Here is a 27,492-nt window from a genome sequence, read left to right as displayed (position 1 = left end):
AATATTAAGGCCTAATATTTTTCTTTTTTTTTTTTTCAAAAGGGAGATTCCGTGCTCCAAAATTAGAATTGTATTTTTAGCATGTTAACGTTCATTGGAAATCGTTAGACTGATGACGTCATGATTGCCAAGGCTTGCGTTGTGTTTTGGTTACATCACCAGTGTTTCAGCATCTGATGTTGAGGCAAGACGTTTTTTTCGCAGAGCGAAATTTTTCTGAGAATTACTGTATCGAAAGTATGGTGGCATATCTCTGCCCCTTGTGTGCAAGTTTTTTTTCTATCAAATATGTCGACATGCAAGATAGATATGTTGACATGCAAGATAGTTATGTCAACATGCAACATAACTATGTTGACATGCAAGAAAATTACAATCAAATAAAAATTATAAAAAATTTCAAAAAATCTTAAATATTGCCCACATGTGACATCCAAGATGCTAGATGCTACTTATTTATGTCGACATGCAACTTATTTATGTTGACATGCAAGATAAATATGTTGACATGCAACTTATTTATGTCAACATGCAACTTTGTTATGTTCACATGCTACTTATTTATGTTGACATGCAACTTAGTTATGATGACATGCGAGATAAATATGTTGACATGCAACTTAGTTATGTTGACATGCTACTTATTTATGTCGACATGCGAGATAAATATGTTGACATGCAACTTAGTTATGTTGACATGCTACTTATTTATGTCGACATGCAACTTAATTATGTTAACATGCGACCTCCGTATGTCGACATGCAACTTATTTATGTCGACATGCAACTTAGTTATGTTAACATGCAAGATAAATATGTTAACATGCAAGATAAATATGTCGACATGCAAGATAAATATGTTGACATGCAACATACTTATGTCAACATGCAACTTAGTTATGTTGACATGCAACTTATTTATGTTGACATGCAACTTATTTATGTCAATATGCAACTTTTTCATTCTTGCATGCTGCTCGTTTGAAAGAGGGTATAGTTTAATCAAATCTGTGGTTGCAGTGATAGAGAAACTAACATTTTGGGACGTCATCGATCTTGTCTCTCCCACAACAGACAAGGTAAAACTCTTGTTTTAGATCTAATATAAAACTGATATTTGATGTAATGAAGATCTTTTGATTGAGCAATCTGGTCTTTTTATAATCCTACCTGATTATTATTCTTGGTGTTAATTTCTCTTTTGGTCAGTGTCTAATTCTTAAATGATATGAGTACTTCTTGTAGCCATTATATATATATATAATATAACCGCGCTTTTAGTACTTCACTACCTTACATGTTAATTTTATTTAAATTGCAAATTTTTGATATAATAATAAAACGCTTGCAAGCCAAATCGTGGTATACTAGTATTTATAGAATTACTTAATAGTTTGATGTACATTTACACATGTAGAAACCAAAACAAAAATTCACTGGGTATAAAGTGTGTGTTTTATTTTACTTTTTTCAGCAAAAAAAAAAAAAAGATACAATGGGTGAAAATATCTATACACCTGCTATGGCTCAACGTTTGGTTGTGGACGGACTACCCCTCAGTAGAAATGAAATGATTGCTGTTTATTACCACTCTGGTTATACTATTCAGGAAATCATTGGATTTCTTGCGAGCAGACATAACACTGCTTTAAGTGCGAGACAAATTCATCGAGTTTTAAGGGAAATGAATCTAACGAGACGAAACAACCAGCCACGTTTGGAGGACATTGTAACGGCTATTTTACATGAACTTTCAGGCTCGGGCGGTGACATTGGCTATAGAGGAATGAGGAGACGTCTGCTAGTCGACCATGACCTCAATGTGTCTTGTGAATTGGTGCGCCTTGCATTAACTGTTTTGGACGCAGAAGGTGTAATAAGACGTAGACAACGTCGTCTTCAGCGTAGAAGGTACATTAACGAAGGGCCCAATTTTTGTGTTCATCTAGATGGCTGGGACAAATTGAAACCATTTGGAATTTCCATTCATGGTTGTGTAGATGGCTTTTCAAGACGTATTCTCTGGCTTAGAGCTTGCAATTCTAACAAAAACCCTGAATATATATCCAGATTTTATATAGACTATATCAAAGAAATAAACGGGGTTCCTGTGGTCGTATACGCGGACAGGGGTACTGAGAACTGCATAGTTCGAGATTTGCAATACGCTTTGCGATGGAATCACCAGGATCCTCTGCAAGGACTATCAAGTTTTAGGTATGGATCGTCATATAGAAATACAAGAATAGAGCGATTTTGGCGGTGTTTACGGGAAATGTGTGGCAATTTTTGGATAAATTACTTTAAGGATATGGATAATTTGGGTGTTTTTGACACATCCGATGTAGTTCACCTAGAGTGTGCTAGGTATTGTTTCTTACCAATTATCAACAGGGAATTGTACAGAGTTATACAGCATTGGAATGAACACACAATTAGAAGAAACCGCAATGCAGATTGTCCGTCTGGAAAACCAGATGTTATGTATTTTCAGCCCGAAATTTACCAAACAAGAGATTATAAAATGCCTATACCTGGTAATCTGAATGGCATAGAACAAGAATATTGTGCCTACCCTCCTGCAAATGGTGTTTCGATGGAATTTGAAGTTATTGGTACTCAAATAAGAATTGAAAACGGTTTGAATTACCCACCAAACACAGTAGAAGAAGCAACAGAACTCTTTATCCGTATAACAAACTATGTAGATCGCTTATAAATTACATGTATATACATAGATTTGACTCATGTGGTTATAAGGAGGTATCTTTTTCGTATGTTCTAAATATTGTTTGATAAAGGAATTAGAAATTGTATCTTTGTGAAGATTTTTTATTTAATTGCAAATTCGAAGTACTAGTAAAGTAGGACAAACTTCTAATTTAAGGTTAAAAATTTTAAAAAAAAGTTCCTTTTTAAATGAACATGTCATAGATAATGCATTGTTAATAATAAAATCTCTAGATCTATTCTCCCTCATTCAGAACATACCTACTTGACATTAAAAAGGACATTGTTAGATTTTGGTCACACTTTATATTACCATTTTTATTGTTCAAAATATTAAATTAATTTACTGCGCTTTGCCTTTATATCTTGAAATTGTTCAAGTAGAACATCACTGAATTCATGAATGCTATGTTATATATAATTGAGATGGTGACCATCTCAAAGGGCCCCGCTCAAATATGGACAAATAATAGAATAAAAAGTATTTCACAGCATTTTGCTTCGACATTGACCTGTAACTTAAAAATTGTCCTGTTTTTATTATTCCCGTCTCATTACCCTTACTTTAAGCATTTTACTTTTGGTTCTGAATAAGATTAAGCAAATAGAAAATATTATTCAAGGTCAGTGTACATCCTTTAATCACAAAAACTCTGTGGGTGAAATATGAGCCAGACTGGACGAAAAGAAGAAAAGATGTGCTTCGGACAAAGATTTTTCATTTGTTTACAATTCTGCTATAACCTTGATCTTAGAACATAGTTTAAGGTCACTGTATACCCTTAAATGAGACCTCGGATGGACAGATGGACGGACGGACACACCAATTACGATAGACCGCCCGCAGAGAGAGGTCCCAAAATGTCAATCGCCATGACATTTCATCTAAGGAAATGCATATATACCTTGCTGTCCACCTAACATTAGAGAAAATTATTTAAACTGCAACATCAGATTTAATGAATTTTCGGTCATAAACATCAACTTTACCAATGTAAAAAGACCCAAGATACGTGCCTCATTGCACATTGTCTTGGGTAGTAACAAATCTGCAGGCACGCACAATTGTTCAAAGTTATGTATCACACAATTTCTTTTGCATTCAAATTTAATCATTTGATTCAAAATTTTACCATTTTGAAAATCGGTCATATTTCAAAAAAGTATTTATCCAAAATGAAATCACAAATTTATCATATTGCCTGTGAATTTTTTTGCCATTCCTGGGTCTTCTGGCACTTGTATCGATTTGTGATTTCACTTTGGTTATTTACTTTTTAAAAATTACACGCACACTACTGCTTCAGTGCGATAATAATCCGATAATTTAAAGTCAATATCATAATTTTAGGAGTGTAAATGAAGGCATATCAATGCACGGAACAGATCTATGCATAATTCATTGAATTAATTTTTTTTTTTACAGATTTGGAAGCACAACTCATTAAAAAAAATCAAACATGGGTTATTAAGATTTATTTAAAAAAAATTAAATGTTGCTTAACTATGATAAATTACAAGACTAACTGAAATAAAATACAAAAAAATGTGTTTGTTTTTTACATTAATTTGCTAATTGGACTACTACAACCAAATAAAAAAAAATGGCAATATGGGGAAAAAATTAAAATTAATGACAATAAATCATACCAGATCACTTAGATATATCTTCAAGTGTCTTGATAAAAAAAATCAACTATTTTTTTATGTTGAGGTAAACAAGCAAAAAAATTAATAATAATTGAAAATCATAAAAAATAGCTTAATTGTTTAAGCTATATGAGTCATTATAAACTGTTACTGGTTGCAGTCACTTGACTATAAACAATAATCATGAGTCCTTAACTTAACCTGTATATCAAAACTGTCTTCATAATTCATATAATGATCCATAGACATGCACTGTACCAGTATGAAATTTGCATACAGGTTAAAGGAAAGCTGATGAATTCCATGGCAACCAAGAGCATAAGGGGAGGGGGTTGCTAAAATTGGTGCTAGATTTATTAACAATAGAAGCTAAAAAAATTAGGTTTAGAAAAAACTTTTCAAATAATCCTTGAAACAATTCTTTTCTTTTTAAAATTATCAACTTTACATATTAAAAGCATGAACAGTATGTGCCAGTTTGGTAAAAATTTGACAAAATACGCATTAAAATTTCAACATCCTTTGTTTCTACATTTATGTGAATTGAAAAGCAATCCATAGCAAAGCTAGCACATGATGGAATCTTTTATTCACCAAAACACTATGCAATATGAAAAAAATGCATAAATGCATAAAGATGTCATAAAGAGGCTCTCCTTTTCCTATCAAAAAGATCACAACCTTACTGCTTATACTCTCAATATTTTATGTCCAAAAATTTCAAACATGATACATGTATTTCCTAATCAAATTGTATAGCGTTCTATACAGTCTACATATAAATGTAAAATATTGTTTTGCTCAAATTCATAATAAAAAGTTTAAACAAGAGCATATTAGCTCATTTTTGGAGAAGCTAATATTTTTTCTTTTGTCATAGCAGTAAGTTAAGTTTTTTTATTTTGAGTTATAATTTTTTTCTCTCTTCAAATCTGAATTTCAGAGATTGTGAATCTAGAATATTAGTACAACCTCAACAGTATATTAAAGTAAATTTTGCTTGTATATTTCAACCACAATTAAACTCTATTTGCTTGACATTATTTAGCCTAAACAATTGAAATTCAGTCAAATTTTTTTGAACATCTACACTTAATCTAATAAAAGAGTTTTGAAGTTGATGTAAACGACTCTCTGCAGATGTGGCACTGACTACCCCGCTCCTCCAGTTCAGCAGTACACACTGCACAAGCGATGTGGCCGCATGGTACAAAAAATGTATCGCAGAACCGATCTGTACATATTGTGCAGGTTGGGACTTGTGGCATTCTCAACACCTAGAGATAAATATAAATATTCATAACATAACTGGACCAGTTAAGTCTGTTATCAGTACAAATTTACCAAGTTAAACATTTAAAATGAACAAAATATCTGTGAGCTATTTTTCACTCACTAGTGATATCTCCGCTCTGATTTGAATATACAACATCAGCAAAGTCGTCATTTAACAGAAATTTAACCCCTAATCATTACGTACAAAAATGGATCCCATTATATGGCATACGTACCTAAACAAAGTGTGTTTTGAAATTTCAAACATCTGTGACTATTAGTTGCTCACATGAGAAATCTGACGAAAATTTGTATGAAAAGGATGACTGCACTTAAGTACTATTGCATGCAATATTTGCAAGAAAATAAACTGTTGAAAGAAGAATTTTTCTTTCAATTGCAGAAATTGTCAACACCCAAACTGCAACTTTACGTAATTGCGTTAAATAAAAGTATATTGTTACCAAGTACGAATTTGTTTTCAAAGGCGGGGGTCTTCGTGATTTCTTGAATCTCCATAATTATGATATTAAATGAGGACAACCATTTTTATAAATAATTCATACAAAGTCAGTGCATGTTTGTCTATTGTTCTCCGTTAAACAGTAGTTGTATACCAAGGGTATTTGCATTATCTAAATTGTGTTAAAGGGAGATTAATCATAGACAAACATGCTCTCATGAGAAAAAACTGCTTCATCTTACTTTTGTTTTCTCTGTTGTAACCTGTAGGAAAAATACATGATTTCTCACCTCAGGTAACTTTGTGAATACTAGTACAAAATTATATCACATGATGTGTAAGGTAGCATGTTATTTGCTCACTATATAGGATAATGAACACAACAGAAGCAACCAAAAGAGACCCAAAACCCGGCACTAAGTGCAGTCATCCTTTAAGCTAAAGATAAACAAAATCGTCATTTAAGTTGACTGCTTATTGGTTCAAATAAGGATACAACTATATGGCATATTTGTTACGCACAGACACACAGACCAAGAGACACACACATAAGGGTAAAACTTTTTATTTCCTATGTAGCTTCATTTGATAGGCTAATAAGCCAGGTGTAAATTTCCAGACACCGGCCATACTCGAGACGGAGGGAAAAAAAGACATGACATCATAATGCATTAAATGTGACATCACAATGCATCAAATTGAAATGCGTAAATGGCATACCTTAAAAGTGTATAACACCCTTGATTGGACATAGGAAATAGATTAATTTGATTTACATAGCTGGAAAATAAATTCTTTATAGCCAGGGACAATCAAGGCCGGTTGTATGGGGATTTACCCCGACTTGGTACCTGATACACCCTTTGGCCTCAGGGTGTATGGAACACAACCCAGGGTGATTCCCTGTACACCTTGATTGAACGTAGATAACAAATAATATACCCCCTCTCTTTTGGAGCTGGGGTATAATGTTATGCTACATTGCAGTTTTAATGAAGTTAAAAGAATACTTACAACAGGAGATTGAAGATCAGGAAGATCCCAACTGTTTTCTTCATCCTGTGAGGGTGAATAAAAGCAAGACACTTTTTATGAGTTCCTAAACTTTTCCATTTAATTTTAAGATACTAGAAGATGCAGTTAAATGTTATGAATATTTTTTAACTTCCTTTACAAAATTTGGATTCTGAAAATATTTAGCTATAGCTATGTGCAGTAGCAATATTTTATTGGATTAAATGGACCACTTGGATGTCATCAATTTATTTGAATCATAGTTAGTACATAATATGTTCGTTCCTGGAAATTTTTATCTACAATTCTCATTGACACAAATACTGAAAAGTTCCTCTTTTCAGAAAAAGGGTATGAACTTAGTTTATAGAATAATATATATGCAGTTACAAGAACAAACATCATGTGTTTTTGTTCTTGTCTGTATGTTTGTCTATAATATTTGTTTATTAAGTGAACTCTATAAAAGAGTTTCGAACTTAAATCCTAGATTTGCCAACAGAAAGACAAACTGATTTTTAATTATCCAGGTATAAATACCAATTTATTACTAATAGAACAAAAAATTAGGGTAAAAAATACTTGTTACATTTTGAATTGATTCCTGCTGATGTGGTGTTGACACTGCTGGACTGGGTGAATTAGCTGGATTTTGTGGATTCTGAGTTGAGACTCCTGGCGCATTCAGAATGGAAATGGGTGGATTAACATCCACTTCTTCCGCAAATTCCCAGCTTTCATCCTTGTATAAATAAAAAAAATAATAATTACATGTGTACATGAAAGCCACATTGCTAGTTATCTGCAAGAAACCAAATATGATTGAAAAGGTCAGACCATTTTAACCATTTATTTTTTAGATATGGCCCGGTTCACCTGAGCAACATTAACCATAATAAAATCAGCTTTATAGAGTAATATACAAAATATCTGGATAATGTAGTAGAATTGATCGTGTTTGTCTACTTTTACTTAACATATATAGCCCCTTTTGCAACACAATGATTTTATAATCATATCACATGTCCAGCATTTTGGTTCTCAAGAAGATCTTAAACTAATGTTTTTATATATACATACAATGTACATGCATGTATATATAAACCTACATCAGATTTTGAACCCCTTGTGTACGTGTCACAAGAATTGATCAGGGGTCACATTGTAAACCATGAAGAAATAACAATATGTCAAAATGTTTGCATATCTAGGTAAATACTTGAATCATAATATTTGATGTTTTTCTAATAATTAAAAATCTTCCGTAGTGTAAAAATTCAACCCCTATTGTGTCCCTACCCTACACTCATGCATGCAGGGGTGATCATGATTTGTTTTAATTAACTTGAATCTACACAACCTGAGGATCCTTACACACAAGTTCAAAATGCAATTTTCTCAGGCCAAATGGTTTTTGACAAGAAGATTTTTTAAAAGTGTTTTCTCTATATATTTCAATGTAATACTTTGACCCCCTCCCCCAATGTGACCCCTCCCTACCCAGTTGTTCTGAAGAAGAATGTGAAAATGTAAAATGTTTACAAACAGACAGATGGGCAGATGCCTGACAAAAAGTTATTGAAAAGCTCACTTGATCTTTCAGCTCAGGTGAGCTAAAAGGGTTTGTACAAATTGAGAAAATTAGTTTCATTTGCTGTGGAATCAATAAAATTCATGGTGGCTCATTATTTTTGTGGAATTCGTGGGTAGCCCTCTCCCACGAATTTAAATCCTCGACGTAAACAATCTTTAGTACTGAAACAGTAGGCTACGCATCCAATAATTACATCCCCACAGATGAGCAAAAAAGTAATAATCCACGAAAATTGGCCCCCACGAATTTAAATGATTCCACAGTATCTTCTAAAAACTCATTTAAATCAATCTTCAATTCAGATATAAGAAAAATTTGCAATTAGACAATATTTATACCTCATTTTCTTCATCTTTCATCTTTGATAAAAGATAGAGCCGTGGCTTAACTGTCATATTGCATGCTTTCATGGAGTTTATGTATATTTGAAGAGTGAATCCATCTTGGGGAATGGAACGGCCCTGAAAATCCCCAAGGTGGTGATCGAAATCTTCCTTCTTTCCTTTAATATTGGAACCTAATTAAATAATTGAAAAAAAGGCAGTGAATATTATGAAATGATCTACAGTCTAACACACAAATCACGATATTTAAAAATTAACCTTGAATTATAACCAAAGCTTACATTAACTTGACTTTTCTCTCTTTCTTATTTATTTTTAATGCCCACAAACTGACAAAATTTAGTTAATTATGAAATACCAAGTAACAATTCAATATCATCTATATGCAATAAAGTGGGTGGGTGTAATTTTACACAAACACAAAGAGAGAGAGAGAGAGAGAGAGAGAGAGAGAGAGAGAGAGAGAGAGAGAGAGAGAGAGAGAGAGAGAGAGAGATTGTTTGTTAAAATGAAGGAAAATAATTGTTGTTGATAGGTTACTGCAGTTGTTACATATAACACTTGAAGCATATACTAATGATATGGATAATTAAACTAATTATAAACTCAGAATTCACCAATTTTCTGTAAGATGTAAGTTGCACACATGCATTGATATCTGGCAGATTCAAAGATTTCTTTGAAATAATCAATTCTAAATATTGAACTAGCTACTTTACTATTACTCTAGTACTTTTTCTTTCTATAAGAATATAAATTGCAACTAAATTTCTTTTTAGTCAATATTTTTCATACCAATATCACAATATTCTTTACATTTGATATTAATCTTTTTTTCTTACCATTTGGAAAGAAAATTTCTATCGCTCTATTTTTGATTTCCGCATATGTTGAAGCATCTGCCATTTCCACAATTCTCGTCCCCCCACCACTGGAGGTCCGCACTTGTGTAAACTTAGTACCTGTATGTAACATCCACCCAAGCTGAACTTTGTGGCACGTCATAGATGTAGACTTCTGCTTTTTCGATGGTCTCTGCTGAATTTAATTTAACTAAGTTTTTTAATTGCACAAATAATAATTTTCACTCCCTATTCACCTCCTTTTTTTAATGTAAAGTTTGAAAAATTTTCATATTAATCGCTAATCTACCAAATATCTTGGAATCCTCTTTGTTTTCACTTCTAAATAAGACATTGCTTGATACATGTTACTTCTAAATGTAAAACTTGTTAATTAAGTGTTTTAGTTGCAAGACCCTGTATTGTATGTCATTAAAATCTATTTCCATTTTTACATACATGTAGACAAGCAAAACTGTAGGAAAGCTCCATTTAAATTTAAAAACTAAAAAAAATCACTATTGATGTAATAACATTCTTACATTCGATTGTTTTGAACGCAGTCTTTTTACTAATTCAGATAACTGTTCGCTCTTTGATGAAGGCATTCCTACAAATAAAGTAATTTTAATGATGAAAGGATTGATATCTTTTACAGTGGTTTATATAGATATAGATACACTTGTGCATATGTATACAACATGTACATCTATGCATTAAATTATGCAATTTAAATTAAATGTAAAAAGTATCATTTGAATGTGAAACTCCTTAATTTTTTACTTTATTTTATTTCATGCATGTGCAAAGTCCTGTTAATAAAATATATTGTGCTACAAATCAATTAAGTTAATTAAGTTAATCTTTACCTTGAACACTTTCCATAAATATACCATAATCATTACTCATTTTAATAATAATATGCCAATTTTAAGTGTTTATATCCCATGATATTGAATAATGTTATGAACATTCTTTAAATCAACTGCATATTGCAATTGATACATTATTGAGAATTCTTGAAATAAACATTTAGGAATGCATGCATGGCAGCACTCTTCCCAAGACAAGTTTTTGACTTGGGAAGATACAATTTTATGCATATTTGGAACACATCACACGTACCTGCTTCTGACCCTCCTGATGCAGTTGATAATGCTTGGGGGATGTTTAAAACTTCATCTGCTTTCAAGACATACAGTTCGTTGCTTTCAAGTTGTAGAAAAACATCTTCGTCATCTATTATACACCCATCACTTAAAACAAGTCGAATATTTCCTGTTTCTTCGCCCAATTCAAATTTTGTAATTACTGAAATTGAAAAAAGACTCGGTCATACTATTAAATAGAGTGCATATGCAGGGTTGTCTCTAAGAACCGAGGGGCGGAGAATTCCCCCGCCTAAAATGACTTAATTACCCGGCTATTATTGCCTTTCAAACACAATCTAGCTATAAGCTAGACCCCCTGTCTTCTTTTACTTTTTAATTTCCTCATTCTACTTCAATTTTTAGAGACAACCCTGCACATGCACATATACAGTACTCTAGTACATATCATTATCAATAATTATTACGGTATACATCTAATTTGAAAGTAATTAATGATGAATCATTAATATATAGTGGCAAATACTAGAATGTAGTTTAGATTCAATTAAAAAAATCTAACCTTTGGTCTTTAATTCTTGAAATTTGCTGGCCCCCAACAATCGCCCCTCTGTGCGATTGTTGTTCCACACTTTAAAAACCTTTGTATTCTCCATCTAAAAGAAGTATCAATTTATGTCCTTTACTTATAAATAGGTCTTATTCAATATCCTCTCGGATGCTTTGTTAGGTCTAACTTTGCAACAACAACAAAAAAAGGGGGGGGGGGGGGGGGGGCTAAGCTCCCCCTAATAATTTTAAAGTATTTATAATGCATATTGCTGCAAATATTTTCCCTATTTGCTTTTATTTTCATGGCAGATTGGGGGTAATTTCAACATGACTTATAGTATTTATTAATCATATAAAAATGGTTCACACCTTGGACGGGGGGGGGGGGGGGGGGGGGGGGGTGGTTGTGTTAGAATGTGGAAATATTTAACAATGTGTCTGTCAATTACTATGATATGTCTACAAAATTAAGTTTTGATTATCTTTCGTTTTTATTGAATTAGCTATTGGTCGTAACTTGGGTTTTTCTTGTTTTTTTAGAAATAATTCGAAATCTGGGTACGAAATGACATGGGTTCAAGTAGGGCAGACTACGATTTGAGATGAAACCTGAAAAACGAAAGTAGAAGAAAAAAATCGTGTTTGGTGTTTTCAAAAAGTAATCTGAAAGCAAGTTCAATTAAAATAAATTATGTTATTTGAATAACAATGAAATAAAGCTGCTTAATTGTTGAAACACGATTTTTTTGGTCCAATCAGATGTCCTGAAATTTATTTGATCGGATCTAATGCATCTGTTGAAAGTTGTAGGAAACCGAAATTTGTTTTCTTAATTTAGAGTTCAGTTTTTCATCAAAAACACACTTAATAAGTCTGAATGTATTTATCACTCTTTAAACAAAGTTGATAGATTATCACCAAACGTGAAGTTTGTACGAGATCCAAATTGAACATGGAAGCCGTAGATGTCACTGCGCGTGAAGTGATCCTTTTTTCCTCCATCTTGGAAAAGTTTTTCAACTTCATCATGTTCATAATCAGTTCATAGGTATAGAATGTAATTTCCATATTTGGGCATATGTACAAGTGTTATCTGTAGGGAGAGCTTCGCTCTCACGGGCCCGTGAGAGGGCTTCGTCATTTACGAATAAATAAGGCTATATTTTCAACTTATCATCTACTTTTTTCTTCTTGTTAATAACCTGAACACGCGGACTCAAAATTATCTGGGTGAAATATCATGTAGGCTTAAAAACACATAACGTTTGCCAAGTCAAAATATATCATATACAGAAGTGAAAAAGATCAAACTACTATTGTGGTAATAAGAATATAAGCTTAAGTTGAATAAAATTACTTACGACAGTCCCATATAACATGCACGAGCGTAAAGCGAAATAAATTATAACATCAAGATTGGTGGTTGGTAGAGAGTAAAATTCCGATCAGTTACGTAGGATGGAGTTCTTTGATGGATAACAATGTGAATAAATATTTTTATGATTTTTTTTTATATTTAAAAAAATATCTTAATATAGGTCTACGATTAGGCCTAATGTACAGGTGTCGGAATTTGAAACCACTTAATTTTGTTTAAAAAAATATACTCAGTTGTATATATATAATGGTGTACTCATGTCCCTAATGCGAGGGTATTCGACATATAAACTTATAGCTTATGCTAGTTTTTATAAATTTATATTTTTACAAACTAAAATTTTACTAATGAACAAAGGTCCACTCCAAATTCGTTTTTTGAAATCAATGAAGGAAATATGGTTTTGAGTTCAGTATTTCACTTGCAAAATCGATTAAAAAGGAAGTCATTGCACACATGACAAAATAGGGGTAAAGGGTCAGTGGAAATAATAATGTATTTTACATTAATAACTATTGAAAATGTACTGTTTAAAATATAAACTATCGAGATCGAGTTATCGACTATAGCTATTGTACGGACCAAAATGAATAAAATCACATACCTTGTGCTAAGCTTGTCACATGGATTAAGGCGGCAATTAACTTCAGCAGACTTCGTACGTCTTCTCTTTGGCGGTTGCAGATCAACATATTTATCGCGCATGTCGACATAAATAAGTTGCATGTAAACATATTTATCTCGCATGTTAACATAAATAAGTAGCATGTTAACATAACAAAGTTGCATGTTGACATAAATAAGTTGCATGTCAACATATTTATCTTGCATGTCAACATAACTAAGTTGCATGTCAACATAACTAAGTTGCATGTTGACATATTTATCTCGCATGTCAATATAACTAAGTTGCATGTCGACATAAATAAGTTGCATGTCAACATAAACAAGTTGCATGTCAACATATTTATCTTGCATGTCAACATAAATAAGTAGCATGTTAACATAACAAAGTTGCATGTCGACATAAATAAGTTGCATGTCAACATATTTATCTTGCATGTCAACATATATAAGTTGCATGTCGACATAAATAAGTAGCATCTAGCATCTTGGATGTCACATGTGGGCAATATTTAAGATTTTTTGAAATTTTTTATAATTCTTACTTGATTGTAATTTTCTTGCATGTCAACATAGTTATGTTGCATGTTGACATAACTATCTTGCATGTCAACATATTTATCTTGCATGTCAACATATTTGATAGAAATATAACTTGCACACAAGGGGCAGAGATATGCCACCATACGAAAGACTTCAGAAAGCGACAGAAATGAACAGCTATTCATCTAAGAGGGTAAAGTTCATGTTTATTCATTTTAACGGCAAAATATCGTATATTTTGTCGTCTAGGCATCAAATTTTAGAATAGCCGAATAGGAAGCATTCGATTTGGCAGAGTAACGAGATGTGCAGATAATCATGTAGGTTATGAAAGAAATTCATAATTTATCAAAAACAAAGTATATAAAACACTTGATTGAAAATTCACTAGCATTTTTACAAAATTTTGTGTGCGGTACATTCAAAATGGCTACATAGCAACCATTTCTACTGCCAGAAATGTGAAGTAAAAATACACTTACAAATAAAGATTTTTAACAAAGAAATGCACAAAAGTCACTTACGTAATCGTTTAATGAATGCGATATAATTTATGACAATTCATAATAATATACAAAACAGTTGAATTTTCAAATAAATATACATTACAATAAACAAAGCTAAACTTAACATCCCATTGTATTTGAAAATTTAATACACCAATACAAATAAAATATGATTATATGAGAATCATTTTTTATATTAAAAAAAAATATAATTATATGGGAATCTACTCTTTATATAAAAAAAACAACAACAACAAAATACTCATTCATAAATAACATAGCTAAATACACGTTTTTCGTTCTATAAATTAACGGATGGTCCTTTTTATTCCAGAAGAGAATGGATGAGCAGTGTTTGGCCACGGAAGCTGCCTCCATTATTTACAAGAGGCCAGAGATGGGCTTCCTGACCACTCCCCTAACTTCCGGGACGCTTACGGAGGTCTCAGATTTATTCTTATGTAAAAAAATATATTGGTGTAGGAAGTAAGTAAGAATAAAATCAAACCTAACTATCTTCTCTTCTTCTCACTCTCCTATCTGTCCGACATACGTCGTTCTTCTGCACTGTATGTACTTTTATTCTTCTTCATCTGTATGATATTTTTTTTCTGCCGAAGTTACCTTAAATTATTTTCAAAGCTATATGCATACAAGTTAATACATGTATATATTCACAATTTCTAATCGTTGGAAGAAATTGGCTTTAAGTTAATTTGCTGATTTTAATATTTAGGCTAACCAAGTGTTGAGTGTTGAACAGATTCAGCAGTTCATCAGTTCTACGGCCCTTGCCCGCCATCGAACAATTACAAAGCCTAGCAATGTCTGCTGCCAATCAGAAAGCAGGCCAACACTACAGGTACATCATAATATCAACGTATTCAAACATTTGTTTATCCTTTAGTTATTGAATTTTACATTTGAAGAAAACAAGAATTAAACTGACAGACAATCATTCATTTCAGAATTTCCAAACTCATGGCACCCAGGAGATAATTAGCCTGAGTAGGACTGCTACACAGAGAATCATTGTTCCTCAAATTCAGGGCTCTTTGTCTCTACAGACAGTCACTCCTCAGGTCCCTCGCGAACAACCCCAGCATTATGCTCAAAGGGCCATGTTCTATGGACACACTCAGTCAACTCTCAACACAGAATCATACAACAGTATTCAAAACGGACAATTCAGACCATATGCAGTCATTGCCTCCGACCGAATCTGTCCTAAGAACAAGAAAAATACCGAAAGACGACGGAAAAACAACAAATCCAAGGCCAAGGAAGCCCCACAAGGATCTTCGACATCTCCTAATGTCGACAAACAACAACAGTCGACAAACATCGGTATAGCCACCACAAACCACTTGACAGCTGGCGACCACTCACAGAATTCGCCAACAAATCAGCCGGTAAGTACAGAAATTCATGACAACTCTTTCCTTTATTGACTTTTTAATTCCATATTTAAATTTAAATGAATTTATTTATATTGAGGCTATTTCTTTAGAAAAGTAACACTGACTTTGTGTTTTAGGAGCCATGGAGTCTGGTCCCCCAACCCGTGCTTATGCATGTAAAGCCAATGGAGGCCCAGACAAACCAAACCCTTTCCAGACTGATGGCTCTCAGAGCAGCAGAAAGGGTATGTTGATTAAAGTTTCTATAAAAACCCATTAATTGAAGCCCAGTAATAATTTTCTCTTATAGTTTAATAAGTTCAAAATTCATAGAACATTTACCACGTTTTCTCAGGTTGGTGGAGTTAATCACTTTGAAAACAGTGGCTACAAGAACGTTGTTGCAAAAAGAAAGCTAGAGACTGAGGAAAGTGACAGTGGTGGCAGAACAAAGAAAAAGATGAGGGGTCAGAACCATGGTCATGCAACTGAACAACTATCGACAAAACAGAATGGTGGCAAGGTACTACAGTAACTACAACTACTTCTCTCTCTCTCTCTCTCTCTCTCTCTCTCTCCCTCTCTCTCTCTCTCTCTTTCTCTCTCTCTCTCTGTGCTTTTAAATTGATACCGTTATAAAAAGAATTGTGTTATATTTTTTTACTTGAAACAGAAGACAGTCAAACGTATCATAATTCCACCGAAAACCAGAAAAACCCATGTGAGTCCCCCACCTTACGTGTCCAGAATCATGAGGATCCTGGCCAGGGGAAAGCAAACACAATCTGATACCTTTGATGATAACGAACACACCAACGAAAAACTGACCCAAAAGGGATCTGCTGAACTCAGGGCAGAATCTACCTCAAAGGTTCGTCTTTTGCGTTTTCAAGGACGTTATCTCTTATCAGAGTGTCTTTGAAGGTTTTATAATTACTTACATACACGTAGAACCGGTTTAATTTTAAAGATAATAGAATATTGTCAATAGGGAATTGTAAAAGCTGTTTATTTCTTAGTTATCGATATGAAATAATCTTCATGAAAATTATTCTACTTGCAAGTTGTTGAATACTAGTAAATGTAATTAACTTATCTACTAGTCTCGATAATGTTGTCTTGACATGGGTTAATGTTTTCGTAAATGATTATATTAGATTACCCTTTTCTCTTTTTTTTTCGAATTCCAGGAAATCAAACCAGAAGCGATCACATCACGAACTGTGGACAATAAAAAGTTCTCGAAAGACTTGTCGTGTGACGCTCTTCTGAACACGGACAATTTCTTTGGACCGGAAATGTTTGTCACTTCCGGTGACCTGTGCTTGGAGGGTCCCTCCCTCTTCCTGTAATCTCACGACCGAGTCTTAGTCAGGGCAAGGATGACCAGTTTTTTATTTGAGTGTAGAAACATCAACAGATACCTCACAGTCTTTCATCAAGACTTTTTTAATATCTGTGATCATTTTTGTCAGACTTTCATCTGATGAATCTTTATTTTTTACTCACTTTTTAAATCATGTGCCAAATGAATCAGATATATCAGGCAAGGGTTTTTGTTTCTTAATTTTGTTTTATTTGTCGTCTTTTTGTAGGGGGTCGGGGTGGGGATGGGGGGGGGGGGGCTTATTCTTGATTACATTACCTTTCAAGATTTTTTCCACTAATATTTCCATTTTTAATGGTTAATTATATTCATGTTAATTTCCCTTTGTTTACCTTTTCGAAAATTACTTGCGCCTGATATATCTGATATTGAATTTACAATTGACAGAAGCAAATAAAATGTGCATGCATGCTTATATTATAGTTATTTGTTTTTTTATGACTTTTACATGTATCATAATTTCCTCAAAATATTTTACCCGGTTTGATAAGCACTAAACAATGTGTGTTCAAAGCAGTTCTATCGTAACCTTATAACAGCATGTTAACAATTGAAAAGTAAATAAAAAATGGGGAAAAACAATTATATATATATATGTAATATATTTTAAGATATTCTGCTTCCATTGCAACTATATGCATTTATGTATAGACATTTACCCACATACCACTAATGAAAAAGAATGCAGGATTTTTTCTTTGGGGTGGGGGTGGGTGTCTAGGAAATCATTCACCAATCATCATTTATCAGTGGTAGCTGAATTCGATCAAGTTGATATCTCATTAGCTAAACAATGCATATAAAGGCGATAATGAAATGTATATATACAGTCAAAAATCTCTTTGCGGCCACTTGAAATGAACGACCACTTTTTGCCCCCCCCCCCCCACTCCTTTCCTTATAAATTGTATATTTTTCCTGAAATAAGCGGCCACCCGAATTTACCAGCAGACAACGTACATGTAATGAATATATTTGTAGGCGGACTGGTCGTTTCTTTTTTAATTGTTTAGAAGTGATTCGTGTATTCGTGTTTTGTTTTTTGTTTTTGCCAGAGTCTATACTAGTTCTAGCATATGAATTAATATGATCTCATGGCTCTGTGTGGGATATCAGAGACAGAAACTATATAGTAACCGTCTCGGGTTTGATAAAATATAAAGATATAATACGCACAACCACTTAATAAGTGTATAATATTGAAAAGGGTGTGTTTTTTATGTATTTTATTGCAATGCTCGGTGTTCATTTCAGATTATTTAGGTGTATAAATGTATTATTAAAAATAAGACACCCATTGACCGCATCTCTCACCTGAACAACAGCTCAAGCTAAATCGTAATTTTTAAAATGAAACGTTAACTCTTTAAAAATATCGTAACACTTTCATATATTCCAAGATTTGACAATACATTCAACAATGCATAAAAAGAAGTCAACTTTTTTTATCATCATACCCTTAGAACTAAGAGGCATCAACTGTACAATCTGATTATCCAAGGCCTCAACGTATTAAAGTTAAAAAATTGTAAAAATGAACCATAAATAACCATAAATAGTGAAAGAAGGTCACTGTGTCAATGATACTAGTATGAAGATTTGAGAATGTTAACATAATAAAAATAACCAAACGTAGCATTGTAGTTCTAGAGAAGAAGATTTTTAATCATTTTGCATACATAATTATATATTTCTATGATATTAAGCTTAGATCCCATTATGGGACATCCGTATTGGTCCGTGGGTCAAGGTTTTAAATATTTAGAACCTACACTATATTAGGATACTTGATTAGTAGTCTCACTCATTGTAGCAGTGTAGTTATTGGGTAGAATATTTTAAAACATACGTATTCCTTATATATTTGAATTTTAAACTTTGAACCCCTCTTGGGGCATTAGAATTGGTCCGGGGGTCACAGTTTTAACAATTTAGAATCTATACACCACCTGAGGATGCTTGCATAATAATCTCCTCACATATTGTAACAATGAAGTTCTTGAGAAGATTTTTCAACATTTTTCCTATATATTTCTAAATTAAACTTTGAACTACTTTTAGTCCGGGGTCACGATTTTAACAATATAGAAATTACTAATTAAGTTGTCAAATTGGACGTTTTTTTTAAAAGACACATGTCCTATTATTTAAAGCAATTATCTCCCTTTAAAAAAGGGTTTTGCCCTTTGTTTTAACAATTTATCCCACAGTTTAGTTAAATCTGGCCCGTTGGTTCTAGAGAAGAAGTAAAAGCTGTGAAACATTTACAGACGGACCGACGGCAGGACGGACATGTCCATTCATACGACTCCTTGCTTTCAAGAGTGACGCCTGTTTATTTTTTTCTGTAAATTGTCAAAGAAAGATCGACGCGTCAGTAAGGGAGTGGATCAAAGAATCATATAAAGTTTTTTTGTTGAACATACAGAAGTTTCACAATTTTTGGTCAGGAAACATGATTAGACACTTGTTTATTAGATGGCTTATGAAAATGGACGAACGGTACACTACAGGGCGGTAAGGGTACTAAATTGGTAGAAAGACATAAATTCATAGTATTCATAGGGTCCGAGGCATATTTGATATTTTACTATGCAAATTCAATATTCAATAAATTTTCATTTTCCGGAGGGGGACCTCCCCCCGACCCCTCCTCTAGATCCGCGCATGCAATACACAGCCAAAAATAAAAAAAGTCTACGAGGATTTCGCATCTTATTAAAATTTCTTATTTTTCAGGTCAATACCAAACACAGTGTTTTTTAGGGTGAAGGCGTCAATCTAAATATCAAGCCGCGCCGAATTTCTACGAAGTTATGTATTCCATTAACCTTTTTACACCCGCCTTCAAACGCGTATTATTTTCAGCATGTCCATGTCATAAAGTGACAACTTTTATTCAAGTACATTGTACTTTAGAAAATGTTCACAAATGTCAAATGAAGTCTATAATCTTTACTTTTACGTGTTATTTATGCGATGATTACCGCGTGTATTTCGTGATCGTTTGAAACTTCCGCTACAATCACAACACGTATTGCACGGACTCCACGGACTGATTTTCGTCATATCCCATACTTCGAAAGACCTTGTCTGGTTCCATCTTTATATATGAGTAAGGAATTGTTCAAGATCTTTTTTTAATCTATTACTGTTTTGACGAAGAAAACTAAAAACCGATGCAATATACACGTATGACGTATGATACATGACATGGCGTGTATGTATCATGGTGCTCGCTCCAAAATTTCAAAACTTTAACTTACCCGAATTTTTTCAGTCTGTTTGTTTTACGAGTTTGATTGAACTTGTAACACAGTCGAGCTGCACCTACATTGAAATTTACCGTTAAATATTTAAGTTAATTACCAACAGAACTCATCGGCTTTTTCTTGAGGACACAAAACTTCATTTTATAGACTGCTGACAGCCAATCCTTTTAATCTTAAAACAATGAGAAAAAGTCAGAAAGCCGATTCTAAGTGCAAATGAACAGCTTGTTATCCGAGGAAGAGGGTTGTGAACGCTTTGACCGACTAAGTAGCAGCAATCCGATTCCTTCGGTAAAAAAATTTCAGTATCGACAAATCTCGCTGAGATTATGTGGTAGAGTCTATAGCTATTACTTATTGCCTGACGTTGCCTGACGTCATGACGTCAGGCATATCTAAGGTTTAAAAGTTGCAATCTCCGAAACAGTGCAGACAATGGAACAAGCAATATCATGATATTTCACAAAAAAGATTAACCGATGCATGTTTAAGATGTCAGCATTTACGTTCATAATTGATGAAAATGTATTATGGCATGCAATAACAACAGCGAGCAAGAGTTTTCAAGTAAAAGGGACGGTCACCATGAAGAGCACGTGTGTAATCCTGATTTAAAAATAGATCAACATTCCACCATATTTGAACGGTGAAAAAGGGGGAGGGGTCATCGCAACAAGTTGTAACATATTGTCTTATGCGGTACAATGTAAGTAATAATTGGTGTTGGATTGTCATTATTACAAGAGAGTCATCAGTTTGGATTAAAACAAATATATATTAAACAGCTGGAATGTTTACTGGAGGAACTAAATCGCCAAAGCGGGGTGTGACCCGATTTTCGTTCAGTTGGGCGATTTCATTAATCTTGAAAAGGGAACATAACTCGCGTGTCTTACTAAATGTACAATACTACATTTAACAATTACTAATCAAGTGTGTTTCGTAATTCGATAGATTTCTTCCAAAGCATCCGATCCAAAGTATGATATACATATATGTAGCTGTTACAAAACAAATGTCAAAAAATTCATCTTACCCCCCCCCCCCCCCCCCCCCCCCATGGATGAGTTCATGGATGAGTTCATTCGTTGCGTGAACGGTAAAGCAGGATTTCGCGCCTAAAAGTCTCATTCATAGTTTTTGCGCGCCGATTAGTTGACGAGTCCGTTGGGATCATGCAAATACCCCAGAGCACACCATGTGTTTACATCACAGGCACGTAGCTTCGGGGGTTGGGTGAGGGAGGCTGTTTCCCCCTCCCCTCTTTTTTGACAGCTGGCACTTTTCTTAACTTTATAGGATAAATGGAAATATCATGGATTTGCCCCCCCCCCCCCCCCTCCACTTTTGTAGGAGCATGCAATAATGAAACTGCAAATAAGGAGTTCTAATTGAATCAAAGTTACAGTTAGGGTTTTTTTCTTGAATTTGAGAATTCACCCTTTTTTAATTGCTTGTCAAGATGATTTTGATGAAGCTGCCCACACACATTAAAAACAATACGTGTTTGTATACCCTCTCATATTTCATAAGGTTGGAAGTTTAAAAAAATGCCTTTCAGTTGATTTTGCAATTAATATAACAAATACAATTTGAAAAAACGACTATTTACTCTCCAGCTTTCAAGCTTACATGCACTTAAATGATATGTGTGCATTCCTAAAAAATTGAATTGATAAAATAAATGAATTTCAAGTGATATATATGTACATTTTCTAGATCGAAGAAAAGACTAACATTTCGTCTTAAATTTGCACGTTCCATTTATAAATTTATGATCAGCAGCGAAAATTAAAATTCATTTCTGATAAGTTAGCCTAATTGATACATGCATGCTTCCATTGAATAATTTTGTTTAGTCAGGCAAGCTTTTGGAAAGCTATTACTTGTTAATATTATGTCTGAATGAGTGTGTATTGGTGTCAATAGCAATGCATTGAATTTTTGCGATTGGATTACAATAGCAAAAAAATTGTTCTCTGGCGGATTGAGTTAACATTCTCTAACACGGAATTGTTTGAATGAAAAAAAAGAAGAATTTACAAGTACTTCTTAAATACCGGTATAATTGGAAAAGCTAGTGATGGAACACACAAACATGTACTCTCTCTCTCTCTCTCTCTCTCTCTCTCTCTCTCTCTCTCTCTCTCTCTCTCTCTCTCAATCGGTCACAAAAGCTGATCGCCATTTTAATTTTGTTCCTTACTTCATTTTTTTAAATCACAGAATATCACCTTGTTAACACAAGAAATATTTTATGTACGATCTAACTAAAAAGTAAGCGACTTCCGCTTTCGCTTTCAAATAATTTCAAGTGTAAACATGCACTGTCGGTACTGTTATTGATATTTTTGATACATACTGGAAAGAGATTATGAGAATGAAGTGTCAAATTTAGTAGCAACAAAGGTAATTCTGAAAAATTTGAAAGAATTTTAATTTGCATGCTGATTAATCAATGAATATTAGTACAGTGTTGAGTGGCTGTACGTCGGCGGCAAATGTTGACAGGTTGAAACGTATATTGTGTACTCCTTTCATTTTAATGTATGTATTTTTAGTACTTTTTAAATATATATTAGATGTATTTTAAACGATTTGTTTATGTGTTTTAAAAGACTCACTTTATTCTTACCTAGCCTGAATGACAATATTTATTTTGACAGCCACAACATGCAAAATGAAAACAGTTTTGCCATATAAGCATGCATACATGTATCTGAATGTATTAAATGCTATAGCTAAAGAAGTTTTTTTTTGCAGATTTAAAGAAATAATGATAATGGTGTGCTACATATTCTGAAAAAAATGGTATCAAATTCATCAGAATACAGACGGGAATATCGTCCTGCTTCCCTTGTGAAGAACATTCCAACATATTACGAGTCACTTACTTATCGTCACCACCGCCGTGAACTTGAGTACGCCCACACCCCCATATCTTGGGACTTTGAACAAGACAATAGAAATGACACACCATCAGATGAAGATGAGATTCCTGTTATTAAATTGAAAATAGATGAAGAAGAAAAGGATGAAAATGAGGATGTGAAAAAAGAAGAAGGGAATGGATGTATTGAAGAGGATAAACAAGAAGATGGAAAGGAGGAAATTTTGGAGGAAAAAGCTGTAGAAGTAAAAGAAACAGTGAATAAATGTGACCAGAAAAAATCTGAAGGGAAACCAGATGTTCTGGTAGAAAGGCAAACTTCAGAGAGCAGAGAATTGACAAAATTGGCTAAAGAAAAGCTGAAGAAATACAGTAGTTCTGAGAATAAAAATATTGGAAAATCAAAGCCCTCTCAAGATAAAAAGAAAATTTCAGGTAAGATCAGATTTAAGTAAATAAACTGCATTAGACATATTAATACTTCTGAGAAACGAATTTGAGACAACATGACAAGAAATACTATTAAATGCTACCGTTAGTTATTTAGAAGACCCTAGCTAACTTTATACATGTATAATCCATAGTATGGTGTACAAATAAAAGTCCATGTTTAAAGATGCTATATCTCAGATTAGCTTGAAAGTGAATGAGAATAGTCAAACATATATCTTTTATAATTTAAAGAAATATTCTGGTATTTAATCAGTGTTCAACTACAGATCCTGGCTATGTAATCTGAAAACAATTTTCCTTACAGATGATTTTCTTTCACCTAAACAAGTCGAGGAGAAGGCATTCGTCAAAAGACCAAAACGACCAGATAGAAGCAGGGAGCCACCATCGAGACCTAAAACAGCTGTCTCTGCCTCAGTGCCTCGACCTCTTTCATCGAACTCTCCCCGACCGTCCTCTTCTGCCTCCTGTGACAGACCCCCTTTCGTCCTGTACGGTAGTGGAGACACCGAGCTGCAAACTGGGAGCAAAAGAACTCACAACGTCCACTGTTCAACTGATGTTAGTTTGATGTTCAGTATTGCTAGCTTATTTTTTTTTGTCTTGGACTTCTTAGATTTTGAAGTTGTTAATGAGTGCATGCAGATTATTAGAGAAACCTTGTCAATAATATCTTTATCAAGAGATATGTGTGATTACCGGTAATTATTGCAAACTAAATTTTCAATTATTTATTGTTTTCTATTTTCAAAAATTTTATCTTTATGTAAAAAATTCTTGAAGAAACTTTGGAATATGATAGAATTTGAATACATAGTATTATAAACCTTGAATAGCAATAACTGTATTTTGTAGATCACTTTGATGATTATATTTCAATAATATCATGGATAAGCTTTATAGTTACATTCATTTAATGTTATATTATTACTCGTAGATCTACCCAGCTGCAGTGAAAGCTCGTCAGCAACATTACCTACGAGCCAAAAAGTTAGAGGACCTCAGAAAGAAAATACTCCTGCAGAAAAGGAAACAGAAGAGCAGCTTTTCCAGCAAGCTCGCCAAGGAAACCACGGCTTGGAGGAGCGAGTACCAGAACCAATATCCCACCTACGACAATGAAGAATACGCCAGGCGGTTACGAGCCATTGATTCGGCCAGGGCGCGGAAAGTCAAGTGTGATCTTTAGATCTTATGCAAATGTTGTAAAGAGCAAGGACTGAGTATTGATGGAAAATCTTATGCTGCAAGTTCTTTGTTAATGTTAATACCATAGAAAGATGTGTCACTACTTAATGGGGTTGACATGATTGATATTAATCAGTACTGAGGCAGTTACCGTCCATACTTAACAAATTAGTTTTTCAGTTACAGTAGTGGACTCAGCATAAGTGGTCTCTTTTGCTCTATTTGTACCTTTTGTTGCCAAACACCTAGGAACCTGTACTTGGAGTGCAAGTACAATAATGTAGCTACCCTCAGTATTTATGAAGAGATTTTTTTTTGGCAAGAAATATATTGGGGATCTTTTATATTATTTTATTGTTAAGGCTTGATGACAAAAAAAATTAAACATATTGATTGTACGTGTGACTATTTTTTGGCAAAAAATTAGAGTAAAAGTAAGTTATTTACAAATGTACTATTTTTAAAACATGATATATTCAGATTTATACGTCACACTTCCATTGTAGTAAGAAATACTTATAGTTATTTCTTACGTACATGTACGAATGTCAGAGATGAAACCAGTGTTGTTTTTTCTTTTTATATGCACTTTTTTGCTTTTCACTTTTTCTTTGCTTATGGTTATTTTTTTTTAATGTAAAATTTCGAGCTCCCTCTTGAAGAAATGTTGACTGGTAACTTAATAAATTAGTTGCTGGATGAATTTCTGTAATTCTGTCTGCTACTGTTATAGTGATCTGTGTTTTAAAACAAAATCATTTAAGAAATTGCATGGCTATATACATGTACATTGGACATATGACAGAAAATATACACGTCTTTGTTGTCTGAAATGAAATTTATTCTCTCATATTTCACATAATTTTCTAAAATGAAATTCATTCTCTCATATTGGCGATGATATTGCACATATTTATGTGATATACATAGGCTGAATCTGTACAGTTTTGTTATTCGTGACACAGTGATAAACGAAACAATAGTGATGCTCTTTAATTGATCTGTTTCATGGACCCTCTGACAGTTTAAAGTTGTTGATATTGAATCTTTTAGAGAAATGTGTTAGTAGTCCGTTGTTGAAGACTGAGGTTTGTTTATTGTCGTACATGTTTTTCTTTTAGAAATAAAATCTGCTAGTCAGTTATGAATTTTGAATTACTGGTATTGTACCGTTAGTTTTAAATACTGTATACAGGGAAATATTCGCCCCCGTCTTATTTTCGCCCCTTTTGCCCTTGTTGTCAGCGAAGCATTTAAGACTGGACAAATTCCAATGTCTCAGATTAAATCAGAGTAAATTCAAATGTGTCTGGGCGGATTCAAGACGGGGCGAAACTGTTTGAAAGTAAAGAATGGCGAAAATAACCCGGTATACAGTACCCGGTAAGAAGTTCTGCATGAAACTTGTAGTTTATTGATTCAAATTAAAGGGTAGCAAAGAAAGCAATACAGAAACTTCTTTGAAAAAAGAAATACAAAATATGACTATCAAACATATAGAATACATGAGCTGAAAATAACAACAAAAAAAAAGTAACAAGATTGAAATGTAACCATATTCCAGTCTCTGAAACTTTAAACAAGAGGCCCATGGGCCACATCGCTCACCTGAACAGCAGTTCCTTGTAACATATCATTTCGTAGCATATGCTTTTTCTATTTTAAACATTGAACCCCTTTCTCGGGACCCAGTTATGGTCCGAGGTTTATGGTTGGCTTGAACAACATAAATAGTAACATAGGAATGAAAATGTGAAGCACTGCGGTGGGACCGCACGTACACAACCTGAAAAACTGAACATAGCAGAGTTCCACTTCAAGAGGAATAACTCTCAGACTGTACAGAACACAAGAAAGATAACTCTTGGTTCCACTACATTAGAGTTTACACAATTTGAGGATCCTTGCATAGTAATCTCACAAACTGTAGCATTATAGTTCTCGAGAAAAACTTTTTTAAAACATTTTCAATATATCTTTCTATGTTAAACTTTGAACCCCTCTTGGGGCCACAGTATTAGTCCAGTGCTAAAGTTTTAATTATTTGGAATCTACATTATTTAAGGATGCTTGCCTAGTTATCTCACAAGCTGAAGCATTATAGTTCCCTAGAAAAAGATTTTTCAACATTTTCCCTCTATATTTCTATGCTAAACTTTGAACACCTCTTGGGGCCCCAGTATTAGATTGAGATCACGGCTTTTATAATTTCGAATCTACACTATTTGAGGGTGCTGACGTAGTTATCTGACAAATTGATGCATTGTAGTTCTCGAAA

The 27,492-nt window shown here is 33.5% G+C and overlaps 4 protein-coding genes across 7 annotated transcripts; 3 read left to right on the top strand and 1 right to left on the bottom strand.

The window, feature by feature from the left end:
* The first annotated feature begins 176 nt into the window (after positions 1 to 176).
* On the top strand, positions 177 to 17,607 carry LOC128178200 (uncharacterized). Its single transcript, XM_052845250.1, has 9 exons — positions 177 to 237; positions 14,250 to 14,311; positions 14,959 to 15,066; positions 15,361 to 15,486; positions 15,593 to 16,036; positions 16,162 to 16,269; positions 16,380 to 16,547; positions 16,698 to 16,895; positions 17,215 to 17,607. The coding sequence occupies exons 1-9, from the start codon at positions 177 to 179 to the stop codon at positions 17,374 to 17,376; spliced, it is 1,437 nt and encodes a 478-aa protein (XP_052701210.1). The 3' UTR covers positions 17,377 to 17,607.
* Positions 1,479 to 2,816, top strand: LOC128178201 (uncharacterized). Its single transcript, XM_052845252.1, has one exon. It carries the CDS (start codon positions 1,496 to 1,498, stop codon positions 2,717 to 2,719), a length of 1,224 nt encoding a protein of 407 aa, XP_052701212.1. The 5' UTR covers positions 1,479 to 1,495; the 3' UTR covers positions 2,720 to 2,816.
* Positions 4,224 to 13,698, bottom strand: LOC128178202 (uncharacterized). 3 transcript variants are annotated; one of them, XM_052845253.1, is made up of 9 exons: positions 12,935 to 12,967; positions 11,584 to 11,677; positions 11,038 to 11,223; positions 10,455 to 10,522; positions 9,913 to 10,108; positions 9,065 to 9,243; positions 7,722 to 7,874; positions 7,133 to 7,177; positions 4,224 to 5,657 (listed from the first exon to the last, which is right to left on the bottom strand). In XM_052845253.1, exons 1-9 carry the CDS (start codon positions 12,950 to 12,952, stop codon positions 5,478 to 5,480), a joined length of 1,119 nt encoding a protein of 372 aa, XP_052701213.1. In that variant the 5' UTR covers positions 12,953 to 12,967; the 3' UTR covers positions 4,224 to 5,477. The 3 variants fall into 3 exon arrangements, with proteins under 3 accessions (XP_052701213.1, XP_052701214.1, XP_052701215.1); XM_052845254.1 differs by having other exon boundaries at positions 9,913 to 10,105; XM_052845255.1 differs by lacking the exon at positions 12,935 to 12,967 and adding an exon at positions 13,556 to 13,698 and having other exon boundaries at positions 4,227 to 5,657.
* A 5,346-nt stretch (positions 17,608 to 22,953) lies between the features above and the next one.
* On the top strand, positions 22,954 to 26,362 carry LOC128178326 (centriole, cilia and spindle-associated protein-like). Of its 2 annotated transcripts, none has more exons than XM_052845439.1 (4): positions 22,954 to 23,092; positions 23,447 to 24,008; positions 24,331 to 24,587; positions 24,964 to 26,362. In XM_052845439.1, exons 2-4 carry the CDS (start codon positions 23,492 to 23,494, stop codon positions 25,213 to 25,215), a joined length of 1,026 nt encoding a protein of 341 aa, XP_052701399.1. In that variant the 5' UTR covers positions 22,954 to 23,092; positions 23,447 to 23,491; the 3' UTR covers positions 25,216 to 26,362. The 2 variants fall into 2 exon arrangements, with proteins under 2 accessions (XP_052701399.1, XP_052701398.1); XM_052845438.1 differs by lacking the exon at positions 22,954 to 23,092 and adding an exon at positions 23,131 to 23,230.
* The last annotated feature ends 1,130 nt before the right edge of the window (positions 26,363 to 27,492 follow it).

This window comes from Crassostrea angulata, chromosome 3 (genome assembly GCF_025612915.1).
Source record: "Crassostrea angulata isolate pt1a10 chromosome 3, ASM2561291v2, whole genome shotgun sequence".
In the NCBI taxonomy this organism is placed as follows: domain Eukaryota; kingdom Metazoa; phylum Mollusca; class Bivalvia; order Ostreida; family Ostreidae; genus Magallana; species Magallana angulata.
This window is presented reverse-complemented; position numbering and strand designations above follow the sequence as displayed.